The sequence below is a fragment of the Siphateles boraxobius genome, unplaced genomic scaffold (genome assembly GCF_051911475.1).
Source record: "Siphateles boraxobius isolate OS27281-9 unplaced genomic scaffold, OSU_SipBor_1 9, whole genome shotgun sequence".
In the NCBI taxonomy this organism is placed as follows: Eukaryota; Metazoa; Chordata; class Actinopteri; order Cypriniformes; family Leuciscidae; genus Siphateles; species Siphateles boraxobius.
Genome location: NW_027509219.1, coordinates 5,809,975 through 5,822,886, shown reverse-complemented (window position 1 = coordinate 5,822,886; position 12,912 = coordinate 5,809,975). Strand labels below are relative to the sequence as shown.

Here is a 12,912-nt window from a genome sequence, read left to right as displayed (position 1 = left end):
ACTGTTATGCTGATGATACTCAGCTCTATATTTCTTCCAAACCTAACGAAACTCACCAATTCACAAAATTATCGGAATGCATAGTTGATATCAAAAATTGGATGACTAGTAATTTCCTACTACTAAATTCTGAAAAAACAGAGTTTCTAATTATTGGACAAAAAACGTCCACACGTAATAACCTAGAATACCGTCTAACACTTGATGGCTACTCTGTTAAGTCTTCGTCGTCAGTTAGGAACCTGGGTGTGCTCTTTGATACCAATCTTTCATTTGAAAGTCACGTGTCTAGTGTCTGTAAAACCGCATTTTTCCATCTTAAAAATATATCTAAATTACGTCATATGGTCTCACTGACAAATGCGGAACAACTAGTTCATGCGTTCATGATCCCAAGGCTAGATTATTGTAATGCTCTACTGGGTGGTTGCCCTGCACGCTTAATAAACAAACTACAGCTAGTTCAAAACGCAGCCGCTAGAGTTCTTACCAGAACCAGGAAGTACGACCATATTAGCCCGGTTCTGTCAACACTGCATTGGCTCCCTATTAAACATCGTATAAATTTTAAAATACTGCTGATTACTTACAAAGCACTAAATGGTTTAGCTCCCCATTACTTGAGCGAGCTCTTAACGCATTATAGTCCTTCACGTCTATTGCGATCTCAAAACTCTGGCCAGTTGATAATACCTAGAATATCTAAATCGACTGCTGGCGGTAGATCCTTTTCCTATTTAGCACCAAAACTTTGGAACCATCTTCCTAACATTGTCCGGGAAGCAGACACAGTCTGTCAGTTCAAAGCTAGACTAAAAACACATCTCTTTGACCTAGCATTCACATAACACTCTATAGACTTCTATAATTCAATATTAGGCTGCTTAGATTAGGTCAGCCGGAACTGGGAACACTTCCCTTAAATCCTGATGTACTCGTTACATCATAAGAAGAATGGCATCTACGCTAATTTTAGTGTCTTTGTTTATCCCGAGGTTTTTCCGCAGCCTGCCGGATCCAGGCCTTTTCCAGATCTGACGAAGGACTTTCGCCTGGACCTGATGACAATGCAGTGCTGAAGTGCCAACTAGCCTCTCCCTATGGAGGATCCCTATACCACTCTACAGATAAAACGTTGTGGAATTTTTCTGTTCGCGTACCTACCCAAAGTGACAAGATAAAATAAAATTCTGCATAAAAATTTATAGACAAGTAGTTTGTTTAGGCATGGTTTGTAAGGAATTACAAACCTGCGCACATATATTCAAACGCACATAACTATAGAATCAATTCTTAATGCGCATGTGAACGCCATCAGCGTCTATCACAGGTTCGCGTTTAAAGTCTGTTTAGAGAGAACGGTGTCATCTTAGCGCCCCCTAATTTAATAACAAATGATCATTTAGACGGAAGTGAATCAGTCAAAACTAACTTTAGCTGGAAAAAACCTTTTTCAAGAACCACTATAAAACTAAACCAATCTCTGTTACCTTAAATTTTATGTTTATCTCTGTAAAGCTGCTTTGAAACAATCAACATTGTTAAAAGCGATATATAAATGAGGATGACTTGACTGACATGATCGAGATTAGGCGCCTTGCGTACTAATCATTCAATAGGTCCTTTTAACTTACGTCCAAGTGCAATTTCTGCTGGAGTAAGAGCGGTACTCTCTTGCCACGCCGAATTTATAGCATATCGGAACTCTGGTAACCACTTATCCCAGTCACGATGATTATCATGGACATAAGATGCTATCATTTTCATTCATCGTTTTCAAGGTTTTGTTGACCCTCTCAGTTAAGTTGGTCTGAGGATGATACGCTGTAGTGAGTTTCTGAACCACACCCCATCGTTTACAGGTATCATTTAGTAGCTGGCCAGTGAACTGAGGTCCTCGGTCTGAAACCAAGTATACCGGCGTTCCCCATCGTGTGAACATCTCTTTTATCAGTATGTTGGTTATGAGGTGAGTTTTTGAAGACCGTAGAGCAGAGAGCTCTACCCACTTGCTGCAATAATCCACAAAGACTAATAGGAATTCATTGGATCGAGGGCTTCTCGGGAAAGGAGCCATCAAATCCACTCCGAGCATATATCCCGGTTCCACTACTGGGGTTGACTGCAACAATCCAGATAGCTTAGTAATTCTGGGTTTGTAGGCTTGACACGTCTTACATATCTTGCAGAAACTCCAAACATCTTTGCGAATTTCAGGCCAATAAACATTGTTGAGGAGCCTCCGTAGAGTTTTCATTGTTCCCAAATGACCAGTCAATGGATTTGCATGAGCGAATTGCAGGAATGCCTCCCTCAATGATGCAGGTATGATTTGCTGATTAGTGTACCCTTGTTGCTAGTCCGGTAGCCTACGAAACAAGTAGTAATTTTGAACAATGTAAGCAACACGGCTTGGATCAGTATTAGTTTATTTAGCTGACTCCCATAAAGACAGTAAAGAAGAATCAAGCTTCTGAGCTTTTCCAATCTCATCCCAACTTACTGGTAAATTAGGGTCTGATTTTGTATGTTGACATATGGCAATGTGGCCTACCACCTCTTGCACATGTATTTCTCTGGACAGAGCATCAGGTACCACATTACAAGATCCCTTTCGATACTTGACAATGAAATTAAAACTTTGCAGCCTTAAAGCCCACCTAGTCAGACGAGAAGATGGTTTGGGTTGATTGAATACCCAAGTGAGGGCAGAATGGTCTGTAAGAACTTCGAAGTTTCTTCCCTCCAGATACTGTTCCACTTTTCTGAAGCCCAAACCACAGCTTAGCACTCCTTTTTAGCTGTAGAATATGATTTCTCAGCTCCATGAACCAGTCTCGAAGCATAGGCGATGACATGCTCCAAGCCTTCAACATCCTGTGTCAGAACAGCTCCTAATCCTATCTCACTAGCATCCGCTTGTACTTTAAAATCTTTTGTGAAATCAGGTGGCATTAGAACTGGTGCTTGTTGGAGGGCACTTTTAAGATCATCAAAAGCTTTTTGACATTCAACTGTCCAATCCCACACTGCATCCTTCCCCTTTAATGCGTACAAAGGTGCTGCTCGCTCTGAAAAATGAGAAATGAAGCGGTGGTACCAACTTGCAAGGCCTACAAATCTCTGTACCTCCTTGACGTTCTTGGGTACCGGGAAATCACGGACTGCTTCAATTTTTGAGGATTCAGTACGGATTCCTTCTTGCAAAATAACATGTCCTAGGTAAGTAATGGTCTTTTGCAACATAGCACACTTCTTGAGATTGAGAGTTAATCCGGAAGCTTCCAGCTTTGCAAAGAGTTGCTTGAGATGTTGTAAGTGATCTTGAATGTTCTTGGAATAGATCACAATGTCATCAAGATACACAAAACAAAACGTCCCTAAGTAATCTCTCAGAACGTTGTTCATTAGCCTTTGAAATGTTGCAGCGGAGTTTTTGAGGCCAAAAGGAAGACGAACCAATTCAAATTGATTGTTTCTGGTGACAAAAGCAGTTTTTTTAATACTGTCTCCATCCACTCCTTGCCAGTAACCAGACTTAAGGTCTAATGTGCTGAATACGGTCGCTCCATACAAGGATTCTAGGATATCTTGAATCTGTGGCATCGGAAATCCATCAAGAGGAGTTTTTGAATTCATCCCACGGATAGTTAACACAAAAGCGAGTGCTACCATCCTTCTTTGGCACTAAGACTATTGTCGCAGCCCAAGGAGAAACAGATGGCCTTATGATGCCTTTGTTCAACAGATTCTCTACCTCTTCATCTATGAACTTTTGTTTGGTAACGGACACAGGGTAAGCTTTCTTACGCACAGGAATCTCATCAGTCGTATGAATTCGATGTTGAATCAAAGTAGTCTGTCCCAAATTATCTGTGCATACTGTTGGTCAATCAAGCATTAAACCTTCTAACTGCCGCCTCTGCGCTTTAGAAGCGTCAGCTTGATTCACTACCTCCTTTACAGCCATTAGCGTAGCGGAAGTCGATGGCACTAAAGGTAGTGCAAGGTGCAGTTGAACCATTGGTGAGGGTGAAGAAGTGTCGAAGGTGTAGATTGTGTCACTATCTTCGGGTAATGTATAAGTGGAATTTTTAAAATCAAGACGGATACCGGAAGTCATCAGGAACTCAAGCCCCAGTACAACTGAGAAAGTCATATCACAGTCCCTCATCACATAAGCCCTCAGTGGTTAGTCGTGACCTTGGAGTGTAGCCAGCCAAGCTATCTTCCCCAAGGCTGTCTGTACATGACCATTTACAAGTGAAAATGACTGTCCCCTACTTGACTGCATAATTTCACTAGATGACAATTGTTGCCAACATGATTCTTGCATAATTTCACTAGATGAAAATTGTTGCCAACATGATTCTTGTACTAATGAGTAAGTGCTTCCGGTGTCCAGAATTGCTTGATATTGGTGGTCTTTGATGGTTATGGGTAAAGTTAAGGTAGACATCGGCTTTCTATCATTCTCTGAAAAAACTGCAATATGCGGGTTAAATTGTCGTCCTTTTGAGTACCTATTGGCTTCAGCAGACTTAGAGGAGTTTTCCTGAGGCCTTTGCCTCCAGAAGGTTCTCTCTTCCCCAATATCTCTCTCTATGAGCGTTCCTACCCATACTAGCTCATCCACTGTAGTTGCAGTACCCCTTAAAATACTAGCGATTGGATTACAGTTCCGAAGTGCTGCTTGAAGGATTTCACGTTCCGTCATTGCTGGCTTCAACCTCAAACATAATGCTCGGTACTGGTATGCAAATGTCCGGATGCTCTCATCAGCTCCTTGTTTTCGTTCTCTTATTCTTCTCTCCGCTTCCACCTCATGATCGTCAGATAAAAAGGATTGAAGGAAAGCAGCCTTAAATTGTGACCATGTTTTTACTTTCTTCTCTGCCAGCCACCAATCTTTAGCGGTGTACGTTAATACAGAAGGAAGCATGGATAAAATCTCAGCATCATTCAAAGGCTGTATAGCCAGATACTCATCGCATCGTTCCAGATACGTAATGGGATCTTCTCCATCTAAACTTCCGAACTTTGGAAATTCTAGTTTGATGGGGGTCTGGCAATGTACAGGTCAAAATGAACTATGGATTGCTACAGTGTGGTTAAAATCGGGAGTAGAAGTGGCTCCCCCGGAAGACTGAATTATGGATCTCAGCTGGCCATCTCTCCGTTTCAGGCAATCCATAGTTGCTTGTCCCCACTCCTGGACTTTGGTCTCTAAAGTGACTTTTACTTGGCCACACCCAGCCTCAAGCTTGGCGGATAGTGAGTTTTCTAAACGCTGTATCTCTGTGTGATGGTCCTTATGCAGGTTCAATATGTGTTGAAGCTGACTTTCAATGGCCGTCATCCGATTACTTTGCACATTTAACTGGTGTTGGATATCTTTAAAATGGATATCAGAGGAATTTTCCAAACCCTCCACTCTACATTCAACTTTATGCATTCTGGAGGCCATTATCATTGTTAACAAACTTTCATCTTCTTCTTTTGACGGAGGAGGAGGTGGTAACGAGGAGGAGGTGGTAACAAAGAGTCATCGAAATCACATTCTTGTTCTACATCTTCCGACTCATTTTCCAGATATAAATTACTGAGAGAATGAATAAAGTCTCGGACAAGCTCCCGACGTGTAGTGAAAGTTTCTGAAGAATAGTCTGGGCTTACAGGATCTTTATCCTCTGTCTCTCTTTGTGAGAAGGCCATTTTGCAACTAACAAAACACTTAAAGTAACCTTAGCCTTAAAGCACCAAGTTGATTGCCATGTATTGACACCTCAAAAATATGGTCATAATAAACACGTATGCATGACTCATTGAAAGCAGAACTTGTGCCTCTCTTCAAGATCCAATTAGGTTTTTCTTTTCACGTCCCTGTTCGGGCGGCATATTTTATGTAACATCTACTTTCAAGAAAGCTTTGGAGGCTACATAATAAAATGAGGGACCAGAGACTTCGCATTTCAATGAATCATGTGTTTTATACCATAAATCACCATACAGTCAGTAACCATACACAATACATGAGGCATTCATTTCCAAGGCAAAACATCAGAATAATTCAGCTCTTCCAAATAATGTCTTTGGTAGCCAAGAGTTCAGTCTCTAGAGTCCCACAAGTAATAAGAAACAGTACTTAAGTACAGAGCGGATGAGTTCACAACGGTCTGAATCCAAGTGTCCAAGCGGCGATGGATATTAGGAACAGACTATAGCTCAAGGCACAAACAGCCGATGCCAAAGGTGTTGTTGATAAAACGCAGACAATTAATTCCATATTGATCAAGGGTTTAGTTATAGTTGAGTTGCTGCCTCATGCCTGCACGATGAACACTCTGCATCAAACAAACAAACAAACTTAGTGCCACCATAACACATTTACATCGCATTTGAAAACACATTACCTAACATTACACATACAAACAAAGTACAAACTGAACACTTACATTTGAGCATAAGAACCACAGGTTCCTCAAATCAGGGAAAAACACGACCACACTGGAAGGGAAGCTTCTCCATGTGCAACACACATCCTTCCTTCCCTACTCTACTTCTTCTACCATTTTTATGCTAGTAGGAACCCTCTTGACTAGAGTACCCCCCAGTGGTAGAACCAAATATGACACGGTACAGAGAGCTAATAAGACAAATGTAACTGCAGGCTGTTACAACATTTACCACTCTCTTATTTTATTTACATCACAAGGCAAAAATTTTATAGAAATAAAGATTATTTTTATGAATGTAATCATGTGTAGCCTACTCAGTTCACATGAAAAGAAAGACAGAAAATAGAGAAGCAAGAATCAGTGAACATACACAATAGGGGAGAGTGGGGACAGTTGCAACGTGTGGCAGTTGCAACATTGCTGATTTCTCCAATCAGGAATGAGCTAGAGTCATCACACTCCTACTGCACATGCTCAGTATGCCCCTCCTTCTTTCTAGAAGTTAACAGCCAAATGTTAAACCTCCTTAAGGGAGAACTGAACTTCTAGGTAAAAAAGTAACTTTTTTTACAACTAGATTTTTTGTCATACTGTTTAAACGGTTTAAGTATTGATCTTTATAGTTTTATAATTTGAATGTGTAGTTTCTTAGCTCTTAATAGACTTAGGTACAATGTGTTCAAGCTAATGTGTTAGGCTAGCTTTGCTAGTTTTAAGATGGCTGCCAGGAGGTGGGACAGTTGCAACGCATTTTTGCAACTGTCCCCACATGGTGTTGCAACTGTCCCTCGTGACAATAATAATGACAATTAGATAAAATTGATATAAAAGACAATTCAGTGGTTTGATAAAGAACATATTTCAATAGCCAGGTGTCTCCTCTTTGTATTTCAGCAAATTTCTTTTTTAAAAGTCAAACTAGGCTGCAGTCTATCCTACTTTTTTAGTTCTGTTTTTTCAGTATGCCACAAGAAAGGAAAAGGAAAACAGATAGGGGTGTCCCTCTACCTATTCTGTCCTTAGCTGCTGCTGTAGTGCACAATGACAGTAGGACAGTGAGGTCTGTGGCAAAACAGTATTCAATTTGCCACACAAACCTTTACCGCTTTATTAAAAAGAGAGAAAGGCTAAGTCAAGGAAAGGAGATGAGGACAGGTAACTGGACCCCGAGGAGGGTCTTCTCAGTCCAACAGGAAGTTAGCCTGGCAGAATACCTAAAAAAGGGCAGCTGATCTTTTTTATGGTCTCAGCACTAAAGAGGTAGGCCTACGCATGAGGAAAGTATTAAAGCAGAGTGTAGGCTTAGAGGGATAAATTCAAAGACAGTGACTTTGCACCATCTTTGGTAACAGACCGGCCGCCACCACCAGTTCTTCTAGAGCAAGCTGGGACATCTGCTTCTTCTGCAGTTCCTCCTGTGCAAGCTGAGTTCTCACCTGAGAATGTTAGACCTCACCTCAGTGTCACAGTCTTGTTGGATATTATATTCATTCATTACACACAGACTGATATATTTCAAATGTTTATTGCCCAACTGAAAAGTATGAATATGAAAAGTATGAGCATGTACAGCACTCAATACTTAGTTGGGGCTCCTTTTGCCTGAATTACTGAAGCAATGCGGCGTGGCATGGAGTCGATCAGTCTGTGGCACTTCTCAAGTGTTATGAGAGCCCCAGTTGCTCTGATAGTGGCCTTCAGCTCTTCTGCATTGTTGGGTCTGGTATATCGCATCTTCCTCTTTACAATACCCATAGATTTTCTATAGGCTTAAGGTCTGGAGAGTTTGCTGGCCAATTAAGAACAGGGATAGCATGGTCCTTAAACCAGGTAATGGTAGCTTAGGCACTGTGTGCAGGTGCCAAGTCCTGTTGGAAAATGAAATCTGCATCTCCATAAAGTTGGTCAGCAGCAGGAAGCATGAAGTGCTCTTAAACTTCCTGGTAGACGGCTGCGTTGACCTTGGACCTCAGAAAACACAGTGGACCAACACTAGCAGATGACATGGCACCCCAGACCATCACTGACTGTGGAAACTTTACACTGGACTTCAAGCAACGTGGATTCTGTCCCTCTCCTCTCTACCTCCAGACTCTGGGACCTTGATTTCCAAAGGAAATGCCAAATTTACTTTCATCAGAGAACATAACTTTGGACCACTCAGCAGCAGTCCAGTCCTTTTTGTCTTTAGCCCAGGCAAGACGCTTCTGACGCTGTGTCTTGTCCAAGAGTGGCTTGACACAAGGAATGCGACAGCTGAAACCCATGTCTTGCATACGTCTGTGCGTGGTGGTTCTTGAAGCACTGACCCCAGCTGCAGTCCACTCTTTGTGAATCTCCTCCACATTTTTGAATGGGTTTTGTTTCACAATCCTCTCCAGGGTGCGGTTATCCCTATTGCTTGTACACTTTTTTCTACCACATCTTTTCCTTCCCATAGCCTCTCTATTAATGTGCTTGGACACAGAGCTCTGTGATCAGCCAGCCTTTTTAGCAATGTTTTGTCTTGCCTTCAGACTGGTCTGACTCGCTTATATCTTTTCGGACGGGTCAGACTTACCTTCCGAAAAAAAATCCCATTTATTTGCGTTATATGAGCAAAGAGGGCCGTAATACCTAATGCTGTCCACTAGAGGGGGTGACAGGATAATAAGTCTTTTCTACTCTCTTTCCCTTTTTGCATCAGTTTAAATGACAAATAAAAGCATGAATTTAATTCATAAATAGGCCATATCTGTGTATGAGAATAATCTTTACACTTCAAGCTGTACAACTAATTAAAACTTGAACCCTACATCAAAGTTTGCCACTCTTTAGTTTCTTTTAAGATATTGTTATTCACACTGGTTTTTGAATTTATTGTTTGTCCATCTGGAATTATTATTTGTCTTGAGCTCTATATTTTAAGATGTACTAAAAAAAATGATTTAACAACACAAACTCTGTTTTTACTCTGCAAATTTGTTTTCCTTTCAAGGCTATAGCCTACACGTTATCCTGCTTTTTGTCATTGCTTGCCATGCTGCACAAAATAAAGAATATTTTCTCCACACAAGATGTTTAAAAATCCTGCATGTAGTTTTTGTGAAGACGAGCGCATATCTTACAAAGGTTCCAGTTCTGTTTAGGCTATTGTAGTTCATAATGCTTATGTTTAAAATGTATGTAGGCCAAACACATTTAAACATCTATCTATCTATCTATCTATCTATCTATCTATCTATCTATCTATCTATCTATCTATCTATCTATCTATCTATCTATCTATCTATCTATCTATCTATCTATCTATCTATCTATCTGTAGGCTGTCTGTCTATCTATCTATCTATCTATCTATCTATCTATCTATCTATCTGTCTGTCTGTCTGTCTGTCTGTCTGTCTATGTGTCTCTAAAAACTTGAATGCAAACATTTATGCACAAATATAGCTTAAATAATAGTTTAAAAAATGTCTGCTATATTTCACAAAGGAAGGCCATTTGTGCGGTATTTGGCGTTATATGAGAATATCTGAGATATTCTGAATATCAGCCTACTGTAAATTAGCTGGTTTAAAAATGCGGATTGATAATTGCACAGTCATCCCGGTGCTATTCGTATTGGAATTGTGTAATCACAGATTATGAACAGATGTTTAACACAAAAATTATATATTCCCATTGGCTTGTTGGGTTTTCATGTTTTATGGGAATTTTAGACATAATGATTTTTATACTGTAGCTACAAAATGTGTTATCCCCTAACTCTAACGTAACAGTTATGGGTAGGTAATCTACGGACATCTAATGTTACGGACATATTATCGTGGTAGGCTACAGTTCAGCCTATTACTGATTTTTATTTCCACTTCCCCTTATCCAAAGATACGGAACTATTCGCACTGTATTTATCAATGAGAAATAGGCCTACATCTAGCTAAAATAATCTGTGTAGGCCTACAGTGGCTCACATTAATGGGGTCGCTTGCAAGTCGCAGGAGCACGAATTACGTGACCAGCAACATATTTCTGTTTCAAATACTGTGCGTAGTCAACAGTGAGTGGTGGTTTCAGACATTATTTTATTAAAGTGCATTTGTCAGTGCCGCACTCGTACTGACTCTTATTCCGCCTGACAGAAAGAAACGCTCGTACTGAAGGCGGAGCGGTTTGACCAATCAGATGAAAGAGGCGTGTCAGCGCGCCCAAGTCTGCCAAATGAAATATCGAACCTATAAACTGATTTGTAAACCACAATCGAGCCAAAATCTCATTTTTTGTTTTTTAAACTAAAGTAAAAAACGAATAAACGAGCTGGTTTTCATTTCTCGTTATTCCATTCCAAACAGGAAATAAAATGATCAAAAAGTACACGGACCTCATAGGCGGAAGTGACGCCACTCAGTTTTTGTGCCCGCCTTCTTTATTTGCAGTTTCTCGAGTGCAACACATCTAGTGAAAAACCTTTTACACAAGTAAGAAATATTGTATTTTAAAATACATGAATCCTTTTTAATGTTCTGTTTGATATTACTTAAACGGTTAACAGTCACTGGTGCTTAATGATGATTGTAGGTTAGCACCTTTGGCTAACCACTATGCCTCCTGTTATTGTGTTCGTCCATTATTCTATATTATTCTACATGCGCGTCTCTTTTTTTCATCTGAGCATGCTTTAATGATGACAGTATGACTTGTTATACATTCGAGATTATGTAGCCTTTGTGGTTAAAGATCTGATCTAGGAGCTGTGAAATTGTAGGTTAAGTCCTTGATCAGGACACCTAATTTTGGTGATTGGTAAACTCCTGCATGTGTCTATTTATTAATGAAATGGGGATGGGCTTTGAGGTGGTGAACATTTGAGCTGTTAACCGAAAGACTGTTGGTTCAAACACTACACGGGATGATTTTTTTACTGTAGACATTAGCATACTGTACTTTTTATATACTTTAACTCATTGAATTGACACATTTTTCATAAAGGGATACTAAATGTCAAATATATTTTCAATGAAATGCTTTTTATTTCCTGGAAGTTGTAAAAGTTTCAGAAAGCACTGCTTATCCTGGACATCAAAATATTTCTTCACTTTAGCTTCTACAGTCACAATAACACAGTTGTTTCTGAAATGACATGTTGTTTGAATTACAGGTAGATCTACTGATAGCTGCATCCCAGCCGCCAGCATGTCTGGCACTGCCACAGTTCTGCAGCAGTTTGTGAGTGGTCTCAAGAGTCGCAATGAAGACACACGTGCCAAAGCTGCCAAAGACCTCCAGCACTATGTCACTACAGAACTAAGAGAGGTAAACTTTGATCTATTTACATAATTTTACTTCATCAGCAGAGTCAGAAGCCTAGATTTGACCACAGTCAAAGTAATATTCTATATATTTTTACTAAATGTAATGTCTAGGTGCCATATCTGTGACTGTCAGAAAACATAGACTCGCCCTTCAGTGTGTTTAAACAAACAAGAAAGGAAACATATTTACAGTAAATACACTTATGGAAGCATAACTGCATGTGCATGACAACAGGCCTTTGTAAATGTTCTGCAAGATCCGCTAACAGGAATACTGCCAGTAACAAATAATACTACATTAATAGGATGATTTAGATTTTACAGCTTACAGGGCTCAACGCTAAGGATTTTCTTAATTTTCGAGTGGCCCGGTCACTCTAGTGCATAGGTCTTCAATCCTGCTCCTAGAGGGCCACTGTCCTGCAGAGTTTAGTTCCAACCTGCTTCAGCACACCTGCCTTTGTATATTCAAGCGATCCTGAAGAGCTTGTTGAGCTGATTCAGGTGTGTTTGATTAGGGTTGGAACTAAACTCTGCTGGACAGTGGCCCTCCAGGAGCAGGATTGAAGACCTCAACTCTAGTGGTTCAGATTTTTTACTCACCCTGCCTAAATTTTCACTGCAAAAAAGTTGTTTTCTTCATTGTGTTTGACACATGTAACTTCATATTTTAATAAATAATGTTGTTATGATACCAACATTTTACACACCAGTGAAATTTCACAATTCTAATTTCAATAAGTATATAGTACATATAATATAATAAAATAACTAACAGCAACATAACTAATATAAAGTTCAAACATTATTAAAGACAAAAGCACAAATAAATACAATAGAGACACAAATAAAATAAACAGTGTTTTTTAGGTAGGTCCAAAAAGAGTATTCAGGAAAGAAATACTACAGGAGTTAAATAAAGTAATCAAATCAGTAATTCTGATTTGAATTACCCAAGCAGTAATTCCAGCGTGGGCGCTTTTTAACGCTTGAAGAATGCGAGGTAAGATGTAAGGAGCTGAACATGACAGGGCTGAATGCAGCAATATTTGCCAACTGTTTAAGATAAATTGAAATGATCACTATTTTATACTTTATCCAATTGTATATAATTATTAAATAATAATTAATAAATTAAAACATTGGATAAGTTTAAGCTGATAT

The 12,912-nt window shown here is 39.7% G+C and overlaps 1 protein-coding gene and 1 long non-coding RNA gene across 2 annotated transcripts in view; one reads left to right on the top strand and one right to left on the bottom strand.

The window, feature by feature from the left end:
* Positions 1–2,414: 2,414 nt before the first annotated feature.
* LOC143733053 (uncharacterized) lies at positions 2,415–6,645 on the bottom strand. Its single transcript, XR_013201242.1, has 2 exons — positions 6,456–6,645; positions 2,415–6,344 (listed from the first exon to the last, which is right to left on the bottom strand). It is a non-coding gene; the product is annotated as an uncharacterized LOC143733053 (long non-coding RNA).
* Positions 6,646–10,812: 4,167 nt separating this feature from the next.
* Positions 10,813–12,912, top strand: part of mtor (mechanistic target of rapamycin kinase) — a 234,686-nt gene continuing 232,586 nt past the window's right edge. The window contains exons 1-2 of the mRNA XM_077224547.1: positions 10,813–10,914; positions 11,595–11,749. Of these exons, the coding sequence (XP_077080662.1) occupies positions 11,630–11,749 (120 nt within the window). The 5' untranslated portion in view covers positions 10,813–10,914; positions 11,595–11,629. The remainder of the gene's footprint in view (positions 10,915–11,594; positions 11,750–12,912) is intronic.